Source organism: Mixia osmundae (genome assembly GCF_000708205.1).
Source record: "Mixia osmundae IAM 14324 unplaced genomic scaffold scaffold_13, whole genome shotgun sequence".
Lineage (NCBI taxonomy): Eukaryota > Fungi > Basidiomycota > Mixiomycetes > Mixiales > Mixiaceae > Mixia > Mixia osmundae.
Window position 1 is genome coordinate 88,318 of NW_014575551.1, and position 14,189 is coordinate 102,506.

At 57.4% G+C, this 14,189-nt stretch overlaps 9 protein-coding genes across 9 annotated transcripts; 4 read left to right on the forward strand and 5 right to left on the reverse strand.

Moving 5' to 3' along the window:
• Positions 1 to 15: 15 nt before the first annotated feature.
• On the reverse strand, positions 16 to 1,194 carry L969DRAFT_54487 (uncharacterized protein; the record flags this gene model as incomplete). The annotated part of the gene is made up of 3 exons (XM_014709724.1): positions 16 to 615; positions 669 to 793; positions 849 to 1,194. 3 exons carry the CDS (start codon positions 1,192 to 1,194, stop codon positions 16 to 18), a joined length of 1,071 nt encoding a protein of 356 aa, XP_014565210.1.
• Positions 944 to 6,348, forward strand: L969DRAFT_100128 (uncharacterized protein). Its single transcript, XM_014709725.1, has 4 exons — positions 944 to 1,816; positions 1,871 to 2,005; positions 2,058 to 2,918; positions 2,971 to 6,348. Exons 1-4 carry the CDS (start codon positions 1,301 to 1,303, stop codon positions 6,283 to 6,285), a joined length of 4,827 nt encoding a protein of 1,608 aa, XP_014565211.1. The 5' UTR covers positions 944 to 1,300; the 3' UTR covers positions 6,286 to 6,348.
• On the reverse strand, positions 6,309 to 8,558 carry L969DRAFT_54550 (uncharacterized protein; the record flags this gene model as incomplete). The annotated part of the gene is made up of 8 exons (XM_014709726.1): positions 6,309 to 6,415; positions 6,471 to 6,641; positions 6,694 to 6,785; positions 6,838 to 7,226; positions 7,275 to 7,355; positions 7,413 to 7,839; positions 7,899 to 8,076; positions 8,132 to 8,558. The coding sequence occupies 8 exons, from the start codon at positions 8,556 to 8,558 to the stop codon at positions 6,309 to 6,311; spliced, it is 1,872 nt and encodes a 623-aa protein (XP_014565212.1).
• Positions 8,559 to 8,638: 80 nt separating this feature from the next.
• On the forward strand, positions 8,639 to 9,502 carry L969DRAFT_54381 (uncharacterized protein; the record flags this gene model as incomplete). The annotated part of the gene is made up of 3 exons (XM_014709727.1): positions 8,639 to 8,947; positions 9,002 to 9,070; positions 9,128 to 9,502. 3 exons carry the CDS (start codon positions 8,639 to 8,641, stop codon positions 9,500 to 9,502), a joined length of 753 nt encoding a protein of 250 aa, XP_014565213.1.
• A 33-nt stretch (positions 9,503 to 9,535) lies between these two features.
• Positions 9,536 to 10,446, reverse strand: L969DRAFT_54485 (uncharacterized protein; the record flags this gene model as incomplete). The annotated part of the gene is made up of 2 exons (XM_014709728.1): positions 9,536 to 9,590; positions 9,629 to 10,446. 2 exons carry the CDS (start codon positions 10,444 to 10,446, stop codon positions 9,536 to 9,538), a joined length of 873 nt encoding a protein of 290 aa, XP_014565214.1.
• A 64-nt stretch (positions 10,447 to 10,510) lies between these two features.
• L969DRAFT_97046 (uncharacterized protein) lies at positions 10,511 to 11,235 on the forward strand (the record flags this gene model as incomplete). Its single annotated transcript, XM_014709729.1, has 4 exons — positions 10,511 to 10,670; positions 10,728 to 10,922; positions 10,981 to 11,102; positions 11,158 to 11,235. 4 exons carry the CDS (start codon positions 10,511 to 10,513, stop codon positions 11,233 to 11,235), a joined length of 555 nt encoding a protein of 184 aa, XP_014565215.1.
• On the reverse strand, positions 11,203 to 12,202 carry L969DRAFT_243514 (uncharacterized protein). Its single transcript, XM_014709730.1, has 5 exons — positions 11,842 to 12,202; positions 11,683 to 11,774; positions 11,586 to 11,637; positions 11,495 to 11,534; positions 11,203 to 11,431 (listed from the first exon to the last, which is right to left on the reverse strand). The coding sequence occupies exons 1-5, from the start codon at positions 12,048 to 12,050 to the stop codon at positions 11,243 to 11,245; spliced, it is 582 nt and encodes a 193-aa protein (XP_014565216.1). The 5' UTR covers positions 12,051 to 12,202; the 3' UTR covers positions 11,203 to 11,242.
• Positions 12,185 to 12,409, reverse strand: L969DRAFT_54619 (uncharacterized protein; the record flags this gene model as incomplete). Its single annotated transcript, XM_014709731.1, has 2 exons — positions 12,185 to 12,280; positions 12,335 to 12,409. Coding segments are annotated over 2 exons (171 nt in total), but the record flags the coding sequence as incomplete, so codon positions are not given.
• Positions 12,410 to 13,813: 1,404 nt separating this feature from the next.
• L969DRAFT_20038 (uncharacterized protein) lies at positions 13,814 to 14,155 on the forward strand (the record flags this gene model as incomplete). Its single annotated transcript, XM_014709668.1, has 2 exons — positions 13,814 to 13,950; positions 14,005 to 14,155. The coding sequence occupies 2 exons, from the start codon at positions 13,814 to 13,816 to the stop codon at positions 14,153 to 14,155; spliced, it is 288 nt and encodes a 95-aa protein (XP_014565154.1).
• Between the last annotated feature and the right edge of the window lie 34 nt (positions 14,156 to 14,189).

Here is a 14,189-nt window from a genome sequence, read left to right on the forward strand (position 1 = left end):
CATGCTGTACTGAGATCATCGCATGCCCTGTCTCGCGATGCGCGAGTAGGAAGCAGAGACTGCCTGCCAGTCGATGTGGTCCCAGTATTGCCGGATGTAGTCCTCCTTCCCCCAGACGCCGTGGTCGAAGAGCCAGGACCGCTCGTGCACGCTCAGACAGAGCAGAGGGGCGAGCTCACTGCCCACTCGACCCAGTTTGGTGACTTCCAGCCCACCCGCGAGCTCGTATTGCTGTCTGGCGCTCGTGGAGAAAGCGCGTTCGCCTGGACGGGTCGGCCTTGCGTTTGTGGCAGATGCCGACGATGCGACGGCAGGACCGGCTGCGGTATCGGAAGGCGGTGCTTCGACCGCCGTCCCTCGCGCGACAGACTCGCCGAGGATCTCGTGAAAGTAGCCTCGCTGTTCGGCGCCCTGGACGAGCACGGTGCCTGAGCCATAGGTAGCAAGGATGCCCATCTGGTCGACGCCGTCGATGACGAGCCAGATGTAGCCGGTGCCATGCATGCCCATGGCGGCAGATGAGAACTTGTTCTTGAAGGCAGTGAAGTCGCCGAATTGGGCGGCGAGCGCAGTGTCGAGCGCGGGTGTGCGCTCCTTACTCCTCTCCTCGCTCGTCTGCGCGCGAGCGGTCATGAGCAACGCAGGGACAGGTGGTAGGTCTCACTGACAAAGTGATGCAGGAAGAAGTTGTTGTTGAGCGCTTCGGATGCCAGGTTGAAGGCGAGGATCTGATTGCGGTCGCCGGCCGTGCGAGTGACGGTGCTGAACACGGTCGCATTCTCGAGGGGCGTGCCTGTCTCCCCCGGCATGAGCACATGGCCAACGACTCATCAGCAGAGGGGGCGGACCTCTGACCTGATCGTTCAGACGGTGAAGCAGTCCATCTTGGAAATCGACGGCGAGCATCTTGAGCGTGCGACTCGACATGAAGCTGCCCAGGTCTTGATCGAGATCGTACGTGAGCGGCCTCCGTCTGTGGAGCGCCCGTCGCTCTGTCCTCGGCTGAGCCGGAGAGGGTAGGGAAGGACGAGCAAGGGCGGATCTTGGAGCTGCTCCTCCTGCTGTCCTCGCAGGGCTACTGTATGGCCGTCTGGTGCGCGCTGGCAGGGCTAGCTCTGCTGCTGGCCGCCTTGTGGCCGTACATGCTGACGCACACACCGCCGTCAGCCTGCTCGTGCTGGCCTGTCTCTGCATGCTCGGTCACTGGCTCGACTGATGCTGATCAGGCTGTCGACAAATTTCCTTTCGCTCAGCCGCACGCGAGTCAGCGCTTCAGCCAGCCAGCCAGCTCCTCGAGAGGATGGCAGATGTCGAGCACATCTCCATCCTGGGCGCCGACAGCATCAGGATCGGCTTCCACCTGGCAGACTACATCGCCAAGACGGTGACGGAGGGGCTGCCGTCGAGCAACTATGTCCTCATCACCGACACATCGCTCGCTCCTCTCTACCTCGGGCCACTCAAGCGCGCGTTCGTCGAGCAGTCACCAAGCGGCTCCCAAATCAACGGCACACGCTCTCCAGAGCCAGTCCACCACCCGGGGGCATCCACAGTCTGCGCATTGGGCACCGACAAGCGCTTCTTGACCTATGTCATCCCTCCCGGCGAAGTCTCCAAGTCTCGTCAGACAAAGGCAGACATCGAAGACTTCTTGCTCTCACAGAGATGCACTCGGGACACCGTCATTCTTGCGCTCGGCGGCGGTGTCGTGGGCGATCTCGTCGGCTTCGTTGCAGCGACGTTCATGCGCGGCTTGCGATTCTGCCAGATCCCGACTTCCCTGCTTGCAATGGTCGACTCTTCTGTCGGAGGCAAGGTAGGCTCGCACTGAAAGAGCGTTCTTTCATTGTCATGCTGACACGCAATGCAGACTGCCATCGACACACCGCTCGGAAAGAACCTGGTCGGTGCTTTCCACCAGCCGAGCTACATTTTCATTGATCTCGCTTACCTCGAGACCCTGCCGACCCGTGAGTTTGCCAACGGCATGGCAGAGGTCGTCAAGGTGAGACGATTCGTTCGCTCGTGCTCGGCAGGCCGCTCACCCGCTCGAACAGACGGCCGCCATCTGGTCTGCAGACGAATTCGAGTCACTCGAGAGCGGTGTCGAACAGGTCATCGCGGCTGCTCAATCATCCTCACAAGCTAGTCAGCGAGGCCGAACAGCATCAACGCGTTCGATACAGCAGCAGAGATTGCTCTCCATCGTCAAAGGCTCGATCGCAGTCAAGTCGCACATCGTCACCGTCGACGAGAAGGAGACGGGTCTCCGCAACCTCGTCAATTTTGGCCATACGATCGGCCATGCTATCGAGGCCGTCATGACGCCAGATATCCTGCACGGCGAATGTGTCTCCGTCGGCATGATCCTAGAGGCAGAAGTGGCCCGAGCGCTCGGCCATCTGGGCAACGCCGACATCGGACGCCTGAAACGATGCCTCGCAGCATACGGTCTCCCTACGACGCTCTCAGATGCTCTGATCGTGGGGTGCGCGAAAAGCGCGGACTTGAACACAGCGCGGCTGCTAGACGTCATGTCCGTCGACAAGAAGAATGCTGGCAAAGGCAAGAAAGTCGTCTTGCTAACTACACTCGGTCGATGCCTCGAAGAGCGGGCAACGGTCGTATCAGACTCGGTCATCTCGCGCGTTCTGGCTTCCTCTGTACTTGTATCGCCACTGGCCCTCGAACGATGTAAACAGCATGTCACGCTGACGACGCCGGGCAGCAAGTCCATTTCGAACAGAGCCCTACTGTTAGCAGGACTAGCAGAGGGCACTTGCGAGATCAAGAATCTGTTGCATTCTGATGATACCCAGGTCATGATGACCGCACTTGTGCAGCTCGGGGGCGCATCCTTCACCTGGCGAGACGGTGGAGAGACACTCGTTGTGACCGGTAACGGAGGCAGCTTACATGTACGGCCACTGTTGCTGGCACGGGCTAGACAATGCTGATCTAGATGTGTAGCCGCCCGCAGATGGCAAGGAGATCTATTTGGGCAATGCGGGCACGGCAGCCCGCTTTGTCACCACCGTCTGCACGCTTGCTCAAGGCAATCTTCGAAGCACGATTACCGGCAATACGAGAATGAAGCAGCGCCCAATTGGTCCCCTCGTCGAAGCTCTGCGCAGCAATGGCAGTGACATTACCTACCAAGAGAGCGAAGGCTGCTTGCCGTTGCAGATTGGTACAAACGGGCTACGAGGCGGTCATATTGCACTGTCAGCCTCGATCTCATCGCAGTACGTCTCATCGATCTTGCTCTCCGCTCCCTATGCAGCACAGCCGGTCACGCTCGAACTCATAGGCGGCACGGTCATCTCGCAGCCTTACATCGACATGACAATCGCAATGATGAGCGACTTCGGCATCGTTGTGGAGCGACTCCTCGATTCTGTCACGCGTATGCCGACCAACACGTATCGCATTCCTCAAGGCCGTTACACAGCGCCCGTCAGCTACGTCGTCGAAAGCGACGCGTCCAGTGCGACCTATCCGCTAGCCGTTGCGGCTATCACCGGAACGACGTGTACGGTGCAGGGCATTGGCGCCACGTCCCTTCAAGGCGATGCTCGATTCGCACGTGATGTTCTCGAACCAATGGGCTGCAATGTGAAACAGACGGATCAGTCTACGACCGTTACTGGCCCGCCGCCCGGAAGATTGCGAGCTCTGCCACAGATTGACATGGAGCCCATGACCGACGCTTTCCTCACGGCGGCCGTGCTCGCTGCCGTTGCAGTCCTGCCGTCTGATCGTGGGCAAGTAGAGTCTGGTCAGCCCAATAACAGCACACGCATACACGGTATCGCGAATCAACGCGTAAAGGAATGCGATCGTATTGCAGCCATGCGAGAGCAACTCGCTAAATTCGGCGTCGAATGTCAAGAGCTCTCCGACGGCATCGAGGTCTTTGGCGTAAGTCTAAGTGAACTCAAGGCAGGTGCCAGAGTGCATTGCTACGATGACCATCGAGTTGCTATGGCATTCAGCGTGTTGGCGAGCTTGCCTGGCGGTCGTGGAGCCATCATTGACGAGAGACGGTGTGTCGAGAAGACATGGCCAGGTTGGTGGGACGATTTGACAAGCAAGCTTGGAGTGCAAGTCTCGGGCTACGAATGCGCACCCGTCCAGTCAAGCTCATTTGGACCAACTCACCCGCCCGATGCGACGATTCTGCTCACTGGGATGCGCGGCGCTGGCAAGTCTCGACTCGGACGGCTGGCAGCGCTGATGCTCTCTCGCAAATTCATCGATGCCGACCATTTCTTCGAGGCTAAACGCGCGACGACTGTCAAGACATTCGTCGCAGAGCATGGCTGGGACTCATTTCGCACAGCAGAGTTGCAAGACTTGCAAGAGCTCTGTGAGTCGCATGCCATGGGCCACGTCATTGCGCTCGGTGGCGGCATTGTCGAGACAGCGGAAGGCAGACGAGCTTTGAGAACATACGCTGCTTCAAAAGGCCCGGTTGTGCAAGTCTCGCGCGGTATTGATGAGATTAGCGCGTATTTAGCTGCAGATCCGACTCGTCCGGCATATGGCGAGTCCGTCGAGGCAGTATTCGCCCGACGCTCGCCATGGTACAATGAGTGCTCGTCTTGGGATTACTTCAGCTCGCCATCAATCACGCTCAGGAGCAAGCCCAACGATGTCACAATTCAATCGAGCGATCCAGAGATCGAGCGCTTCTTCAATTTTGTGACTGGCAATGACAGCAACCATGTTCATCTCAAAGACCGGCGGTCGTACTTTCTGTCGCTCACTTTTCCCGATGTCACGCCCGCTCTCGCTGTCATTGACACTCTGACTGTCGGCGTTGACGCGATCGAGCTTCGCGTTGACTTGCTGACTGGCTCTCAAGCGCCCTCGAAGCCTTTCGTGCCATCGACCAAATACGTTTCGCTCCAATTAGCGCAATTGCGACGACATACAAGCTTGCCTATCATCTTCACTGTGCGAACAGTATCGCAAGGTGGCTTCTTTCCGGACGACGCGCAAGAAGCGTACTTCGATCTGCTCACGTTAGCTGTCCGCCAAGCATGCGAGTACGTCGATCTCGAGATGCAATGGCCCACAGGAGCGCTTTCGAAATTCGTCCGAGCCAAGCAGTCGTCATTGATACTGGCCTCGTTCCATGACTGGTCTGGCGTGCACAAATGGAAGTCGACTGCCATTGACGCAGCGTATGCACGTGCATCGCTATATGGCGACGTAGTCAAAATCGTGCTTAAAGCACAGTCGATGACAGATAACTCCGAGATGCTCAGCTTTAGAGCGGCTCACGCGAGTGGCAAGCCATTGCTCACCGTCAACATGGGCACAGTTGGTCAACTTTCGCGCATCTTGAATCCAGTCCTGAGCCCGGTGACACACCCGGCGTTACCTGCTGCAGCCGCGCCTGGTCAACTTGCAGTATACCAGATCCAGCAGGCGTTGTCACTGATTGGTCAAATTTCTGTCAAGCGCTTTGCGCTGCTCGGTCAGCCTATCTCTGCGAGTAAATCGCCACTGCTGCATAACACTGGCTTCGCTGCTCTCGGATTGCCCCACACGTACGGACTACTCGAGACTGCAGAAGTGGATGAGTCTGTCAGAGACTTTGTGCGCTCGTCAGACTTCGGCGGGGCATCGGTGACAATTCCGCACAAGACAGCTATCATCGCGCTTTGCGACGAAGTCTCAGAGGCAGTGCGCATCATTGGCGCCTGCAACACGCTCGTGCCCGTCCAGAGAGGCAGCCAGATTATCCTTCGTGGCGAGAATACAGACTTCCGCGGAATTGTGAGCATAATCGCAGCTGAGCAGCTGGCCATCACTGCGGATTCACATGCTTTGGTCATCGGGGCAGGGGGTACGGCAAGAGCGGCTGTCTACGCGCTTCACCAGGCTGGCTTCGCTCGGATCTTGCTCTATAACCGCACAATCGCAAACGCGCAAGTCGTCGCTCGCTCGCTTGCCCCTGCTATCAAGGTAGATATCATCGATTCCTTACAATCTGCTGGGCAGCCTCAGGCGATCGTGTCGACTGTACCGGGCTCCAGCTCGATAGAAATCAGCAGCTCGCTCTTTCGCCCCGGTGGTGGAATCGCGATCGACATGGCATACACGCCACGGGAAACTGCATTGCTTAAAGCTGCACAGACATTCCCAGATTGGCGAGCTGTGCCAGGCATCGAGGTCTTGCTGGCCCAAGGCTACGAGCAGTTCCGTCTCTGGACTGGATTTACTGCCCCAGCCTGCTTGATAGCGCCTACTGTATTGTCAGCATATGACGCGTAGTAGGTCTACATGCTAGTTCTTCGTCAATGTAGGTCCACTTGCAGCTTTGTCGCGATGTGAGTCGGAAAGCGAAATTCTGAGAGATACGGCTTGAAGGCAGACAATACGTCGCTGATTGCCAAGTGGAGCGCTGCCTCGTGGGACTGCGTGTCAGCTGACGGCGTCCAAGAGGACGAATGACAGACCATTGGCGAGCTCTTGAATAGCCCGTGCGTTAGCGGGCGGGCGCTTAGAGGCCAGCATTGCTTGTAGCGATTCGCACAAGAGGACAAACGCCTCTAGTGTACGCGGGAGCTCTCGCGAAGCTGTGCCGTAACGATCTTCGTCAAGCGAAACGACGAGCATCGAGCTCAAGACTGCAAGCCGAATGAGTACCTCGTCATCGTATCGGTAAGACGCGTCGCTCACTGTGCACAGCACAGAGACTAATGTCAACATTGCGTAGATTGCGGACGCCGGGGAGAGGCATGCTCGGCAATTTCAATGAAGCATGCTGAGAGCTGCAGATCCTCCGGTGAGCGCAGCAGATAAGTCCTTGACGGGAGGACTCACGCTTGCGCGAATGCGGTCGAAGCTTTCGAGACAAGCTTGTCTTGGGTTGCCTGACCTTCCAAGGGTGCGTCTGAACCAATCAAACGCTCGTAGAAGAGTGGCTTGACTGGCTGAAAAACGTTCGTGTTCTGGATTGGCAGCTTGGCCAGTGCAATTGGCGCTTTGCTTGGTTTGGCGAGCGAGCCTTCTCCTGGTGTGGCAGCTGCGACAGAGCCTGCAGGAGACGCACGTTGCAATACCTTGGCCTGCTGATGCGTATGTCCAAGTAGCTTGAGACACTCCCGGGTAAGGGTTGCAAAGGCTGGCGGGCTCGCCACATCTTCGAATAATTGTTTCCGGCGTGGTGGCGAGATCTCAACGAGATGTGCGAGCTCATGATAAGCAAGACGCTACGCTCTCGTTATGAGTGCGTCTAGCTGAATCTGCAAAGGACGCACTTTGAGGTGCGGGTTGGCTTCCACGAGTCCGCTGATGATACAGCGGCTTGGCACCGGCGAAAATTGCGAGACTGCCATGGTCTTGTCGTCCGTCTATTAGCATGCTCCCTTCCGGCGGAGGTAGCTCATGAGACTGACCTGCGAGAAGTAGACATCGGTCAGGCTGTGCACGAGCGCCCATGCAAGGTGTAGCAGACAGGCTGCCAGGAGCGACCGGACGATGAGCGAGGGCGACCAGACAGCGTTCTGCCGCATAAAGGCGTGTAGCCAAGGTCTTAAATGACGTCCACCGGGTATACGAAAGATGAGCAGCTTCAAAAAGGGCTTGCGCAGCGTCAGGTGGCAGACGCTGTAGACCACTGTCTGAGAGATGGCAAGCCGCAATGCCAGCGGCACTCGAGCGCGCAGTCTCGAGACGATCCTCGAAGGTATCTTTTGCATCCTACGCTCGAACTCAAAGGCGCCTTCGTGTAGATGCGCAGAACGGAAGCCCGAGACGATCGCAATGAAGAGAGCCTGACAGACGAGGTACATGCAGCGCTCGTTGAGCTGTGCGCGTTCGTAGCTGCAGGCGTTGATTATGAGCTCGTGGTCATGCGTGCAGCTCGGCCGCAGCTCACGCACCGTTCTGGCCAGGACGTGAACAGCGCGAAACTCTGATCGCTGCGGTTGAGTCGAGTCAGCAGCGCGATAGTCAAAGCGGCTGACGAGGCGGCGTATGCCAGGCAGACAAGATAGGTAGATAGCCGTTTCGCAGAGGAGAGCAACGCTCGTGGTGACCATGCAGCTGGTGTGAGCTCGACTGCATGCATGAGCCGTCATCAGCCGAGTATGGGGGGGCTTTGCAGGTTGCGTACATTCCGGCTGAGACTTGCGCAAGACGACGATGGGCACGCAAGTGAGCCAGACGCAGAAGAGTACAGTGGGAGACATTGCGATCGTCGGACTGGTCAAAGAGAGCGAGGCAAACCAGAGCATACAAGTTGTGCCAGTCCAAGCGAGCGCGTAGATATGGCGGAGACGGGATGCCATGACAGTCTTTGCAAAGAAGCCATATTGCGCATTGAGTGGACCAGCGGGCAGGGTGACTTTGGCCGGTGCAAAGGTGTCGAGCGATTGAAGTGTCGCCTGGCTCGGCTCGACGCGAGAAGTCGTGCTGGACAGAGCCGTTCGCAGCCGGCCAATGCTGGCAGACGAGGTGCTCTTGGGCAGCGCGAAGGAGCCACCGGGTGCTCGCCTGAGCGGCGTCACGACCGCTGTCATGGCCCCATTTGAGCTCGTCATGATCAAAGAGGAGGATTTGATGCGCAAGCAAGCTGGCGAGACAGAAAGCGCGCTCGATGTCGATCGGTGACGTTGATGACATGACGGCAGCAGCAGTGGACTTTGAAGAGCGACATGTTCACTCGGTCTACGAAGCGATAGCGTCCCACTTCTCGGCGACTCGCTACAAGCCATGGCCACTCATCGCCCGCTTCCTGGACACCTTGCCGCTCAGCAGCATCGGCGCAGATTGTGGCTGCGGCAACGGCAAATATCTCTCGCTTAGGGCAGGGAGCCTGATCATGCTGGGCACAGATCGCTCACAAGGGCTGCTAGACATTGCTGCAGAGCGCGGACACGACGCAGTGCGGGCTGACTGTCTTTCGCTGCCGTTCAGGGACGACAGCATCGTGAGCGACGCGACCAAGCTGATATTGAGCAGGCCGAGCTCATCGTCAGCGCAGGATTTTGCCATCTCGATAGCGACCATTCATCACTTTGCGACTGAGGAGCGCAGGCTAGCGGCAATTGAGGTGAGCACGATCGATTTGCACAGATGCAACGGCAATCTGACTATGCCTCCCGCACAGGAGATGCTGCGTGTCCTCGACAAACGCCATGGCAAGCTCTTCATCCAGGTCTGGGCCAAGGAACAGAAGGACGAGAAGCAGCTGTACAGAAGCTCAGGTGCGCAGGAGAAACGACTGCAGACTGCCGACGACGAGGCAGTTCTCTCTTCAGCGGGTGCAGATGTGTTTGTGCCTTGGCATCTTGACGTGGCGCAGAACAAGAGTGATCAAGCAGAGGCGCGGGTCTATCGGCGGTTTTACCATCTCTTCGAAGACGGCGAGCTGTCCGACCTTGTTCAGCGCGCCATTACGTCCTCCAAGGTCGACGCGCAAATCGACGAAGCTGGCTGGGAGCGAGGAAACTGGTATGCCATTGCAACCATCAAGGCCTGCTAAGTCGCGAGCAGCCAGTCGACGATGGACTGAGTACTACTGGCTGCAGTCAGCGAGTAGTCTGTCCAGTCGACGTCGAAGCCGAGACGCTCTCGCGCCAGCTGCCAGCTCCATTCGCCGTCGAAGGACAATGCGTCGCTGGCAAGGATGTCCTGCTCATCGGAAGGCAACCCCTTTTGCGAGCCGAGATGGGTTGCCTGCTGCCCGGGCCGTCGAAGCCAGCCGAACGGTGAGGCAAGGAAGGATGCTGTGGGCAGCGGCACGGCATCCATGCCTTCGATCCTCGTCAAGGTCGGCGGTCCCGTCAGAGCGGGACTCTCGCTGCCGGCTGCTACGTTGCGTCGTCTGTCGAGCTCGCGTGCGATTGCAAGCTTGGCTCGCTCGAGCAGTGCCAATCGAGCCCCTTCTGCCCTTGAAGATGGGACTTTGTCGGTTTTGGAAAGGGCAATGAGTAGCCTGGGCTGCCTGTTGACAGACTTGCTTTGTGCAATCAGCCAGAGGAGTGAGAGTAGGACATGCAAGTTCTCGCCAGCTTCGCGTAGACCTTTGCCCGTCAAGCTCGAGCTTGCATCGACGACGAAGACGACGGCGTTTGCCAAAGGCAGATGTTGTACGAGCTCTATCGTGCGCAGACGAGGATGGCCAGGCGTGTCGATGATCCTGATCGGCTCTTTGGAGCCTCTTAGCGTTGCCTGATTGGTCTGGAGCGACGAGACCGTGACTGGGCTCGCCGACACGTCGACGGAGTCCGGTCCTAGTACCAGGTGTGCCCACAATGCTGTCTTGCCAGCTTCAAGGGGCCCGGCGAGGACGACAGAGCGTCTGGAGGTGCCGGCCTTGATAGCTGTTGCGGACTGCGCCGTTCTTCGCAACACATAGCTCGAGAGGAGGGCGGCGAGGATGGTAAGCGCTGTCGCTGCTGCGTAGTAGGCAGCGGCATCGTTCATTGAGTGCGTGCAGTCGGCCGGCCAATGCGCGCGCTGCTAGTGGCCTGGTGCTCGGTCTGCCGAGATGAGTCGAAAGGATGCCATGCTGGCGCTCGAGCTCAGATTGAGCGCATTAGAGAGCCTCATCGGTACGGGCAGAGTGGAGAGGCCGCTAGCAGACCTACAAAGTCAGCTGGCCGAGCTGGCTGGTACTCATGATGACATTGCCAACTATCTGACCGTCTGTACGCTCACGCGGCTGCTGTCTGGGCTCCTCTGCCTGCTGATTTGGATTGGATAAGCTACAGACGACAGCAACGCAGCCTTGCTTGAAGCCAGCTTTGCAGCGCAGCAGCAGCTGCCGGCAAGCCTTTCGCTCGCCGGCAAAGCCTCAGTCGTGACCGAAGCGGAGCAAGACTTGCGCGAAACAGAGCGCTCTCTGCGCGAGATCGAGACGCATGCATCTCGAGACGTGCACGGTCAAGGCCAGCTTGCCCGTACGTCTGCTGTCGAGCGTGTCAGGTCACTCGAGGCTAAGCGAGACGCGCTATTTAGGCCATACACCCCTCAAAGCGTCTCTTGAGCGACTTGGCTTGACAGACCTGCCTGACTGCACGAGGAACTGCGAAGGACAGGAAGCTCGTCTGTCGGACTTGCTGCATCGCTTCGATCGATATGTGCGCGCGTTGTGCGACTCGGGTTCTTCCGCCGCGCTGACTGTAGGCGACACAGACTGAGATCGTCTCGCAAGTCTTTGTACACTGGAGCGACTTGCTCGACACGCTCGAAAAGCAGCATGCCAAGCCATAGCATAACGTCACACAGACTCTGCTTCGATCTGCGCGTCTCTGGCAGGCCCGCTGGGAGATGTCTCGGCAGTCCGCTCCGCTCCTCGCTCGGCTTTGACGATTCGCCAGGGATAAGTCGACTGCACCCATGGATCATACGCTGGTTGGTTGCTGTGCACGCGATCATACGAATCCTTCAACCTCGCCCCAGCGCCCAGCTAGTTCGCGAATGAGAATGTCAGCCGGTCAGCTCGAGCAGATGTAGCGCCATGCAGACTTACTAGTCGGCTAGAAAGAACAGCATAGAGATCTGGTGCTTGGCTGCGCTTTTCGTGAGCCTACACCGTTGACCGGTCTGCGTGCTTGACCCACTAGACGTTGCCGTGAAGCACATAATACGCTGCAATGGGCTGAGCTGCGCGCGCTCCTTTGGTGAGCTATTGCATCGACCTATCGTCGAGCGTGCTACCTTCATGTTGGCTTGTACGCTTGCGCTTATGGATCACGAATAGCCCCGGCGGCTGTGCGTGTACGATCGCAAATTCGATGCCGATGAATTGCCTGTGCCGGCAGGGGCGGTCAGCAGGCCAGCCGGCTTTCGTGCAACAGGCACTGGCTGCCTACTAACTTGAGCTGCTCTGCTTCGTTCACGAGGGGTACGCCAGAGTACATCGTCTGCATACGCAGTGTCTGGTTGTTCGAGCGATTGTCCCAGAATGGCGATAGGGCAAAGTAGTCCATAGCTCCAGCGGCCGTTAGCGAGCCGAGCTGGACGAGGAACTCGGGAAATCGCCACTGCTGTGTAGTCTGATTGTCCGCAAAGGTCCCATCGCTCATGCTACTCACGCCTTCCCGTGGCCAAGTGAAGGCAACTCGCGCGCGTGCATTATGCCGGATTGCTGAGGCACCCTACGCGAGCGCACACCCGTCGTCAAAGGAGCAATCGTACTTCTTATGCGCATAGGACATCGCTAGCTCAAGTTTTGGACCCCTTGGGAAAGGCATGCGATCACGAGAGCTTTAAGCATTCCATGGCGTCTCTCAAACTGGCTTAGCTTCATGTGAGACTATGTATGCAAGCATGAGCACAATCAGGTGTCGTCCATGAATTGGATGCACACCTCAAGTCGCACTGCATCCGCCAATGGTGGGCCACAACTGTATCCGAGTGAGCTCGAGGTCAATTTGCAAAGGCTTCAAATGGCTCGTGTTTCCTCGCGCTGAAATGCCTGATTGATCGAGATCCTGATCGACCGGGCGCCAATGGCTAGGCTCGGCGCTTGCCGAAGCCAGACTCGAGCGATATCGCCCTCGAGCTGGCCAAGTGTACGAAGGTGAATCGACAGCTCGATGACACGTGGCGAGTCCGCGTCGTGAGCACGTGTCAACTCACCATCACATACACGTGTCAAGTGAACATCACGTGATCTTGGTGCACGTCAGATAGCTAAAGGTCACCAAGGTCACAAACTTTTAGTGGTACCGATGCGACGGTTCATAGAGCATCTTGATCTTGTTTGAGCAAAAACGGGCTGAATCTTCTGTAGCGATACTTACGTAGCGTATAGTAAACGCTGAGACAGTTTTGCTCAAACTGCTCAGATCGCGCTCACGCTGACTGTAACACATTGATAGCTTCTGTACGACCACTAGACAGAGCTCGAGAGCATTTGGATTTACTTTGATTGTAGTCATGACGTGGAGCTGTGTAGTCTAGCTGATCACGTGCTAGCTTGCTCTCGTCGGGCGCCACCTTTGCTCGGACTCGAAGTCTTGCGAGCAGACGGACGCCTTCGGAATGCCGTTGAGCGGGATCCTCCTCACAGTAGATCTGTGGTGATGTTGAGGGGAAGCAGCTACGGACACACAAAACTTTCATTCACAGAACGCACAAGCACTCTCATATTTATAGCGGAAAGATGCATGTAGCTCTGTCTGCCTGTGTGTGACCCGTAGTATACATTCCTCTTTGCAAGCATATCGCAACATCATGTTATTAAATCGGTCGAGAGATCAGACGAGATCTGGCCACCAGCTTGGGGCTGAGTAGCAATCTTTCTCCAGGGCATGCTTGTGACTTGACTACTCGAGGGCACTGTCACCCAGCTCCTTCGATTGCATCTTCTAGTATCCGTTGACTGCAGTAGAGTGTCTTCGGCTATCGCACTCGTGTGCGGTTGCAATTTAAAGTGACTGCAACCGCACACAAGTCGAGCATCGTGCAATTGTTAATTTTGCTATATCAGCTCGCTGGTGTCGTGACTGACTGCCGTCTTGGTGCCGGACGAGCAACCGACGATCCGTGATCTTACGGCCAGACTTTGTTGCACGAGCAGATGCAGCATGTCATCGTCGCTCTTCATGGACCACAAGGTTGAAGTCATTCCGCGCAAAACTCGGCGAGCCTGCCAGGCCGTCGAAAGAGCTTCAAGAGTATGCATTCCTGGCCAGATCAGAGGATGCGACGGGTGTGCGTGTACAGAGAGGAGGCACGGTGCGAGGAGGTGCAAGTCTAAATGTCTGGTGGCAAAAGGCTGCGTGGCATTTCGCGGCACGATTGACGCGATCTGATTCCTCGCTGTCACAAGCTCGCATCGAACATGGGCTGGCTATGGACTAGCACGAGCAGAGACAGCGACAGCGATCGGGGTTCCATCAGCTCGAGCGACAGCGCTACCGCATCGATCGAGAAGGCCAACAAATTTGTCACGCCTCTCAACCCCCAGGGTATCAAGCCGTGAGTCTGCCTGCACACGGAGCTTGACAGGTCCTGACCATCGGTCGCTCGCAGTTGCTGTGCTTGTCCAGAAACGAAGAAGCCTCGGGACGACTGTTTCCTCCGCAACGGACCCCCTGAGCCTGGATCGAGGGCGGAGCAAGCCTGTCAAGAGCTGATTGCTCAGCATCGGCAGTGCATGGCCAATCTAGGGTTCACCATCTGAATGCTCAGGATCGGTTGGGATGCATAGTGCGGCA

Excerpts from the sequence above, each read along its gene's own strand:
- L969DRAFT_100128 (XM_014709725.1), top strand. The coding sequence starts at position 1,301 with ATGGCAGATGTCGAGCACATCTCCATCCTGGGCGCCGACAGCATCAGG. Across the intron at positions 2,006-2,057 it reads GCATGGCAGAGGTCGTCAAG|ACGGCCGCCATCTGGTCTGC; the intron begins GTGAGACGATTC and ends CCGCTCGAACAG. Across the intron at positions 2,919-2,970 it reads GTAACGGAGGCAGCTTACAT|CCGCCCGCAGATGGCAAGGA; the intron begins GTACGGCCACTG and ends CTAGATGTGTAG.
- L969DRAFT_243514 (XM_014709730.1), bottom strand. The coding sequence starts at position 12,050 with ATGAGCGATGGGACCTTTGCGGACAATCAGACTACACAGCAGTGGCGA. Across the intron at positions 11,775-11,841 it reads AACGAAGCAGAGCAGCTCAA|GCAATTCATCGGCATCGAAT; the intron begins GTTAGTAGGCAG and ends CTGCCGGCACAG. Across the intron at positions 11,638-11,682 it reads GCGTACAAGCCAACATGAAG|CGCGCGCAGCTCAGCCCATT; the intron begins GTAGCACGCTCG and ends TCACCAAAGGAG.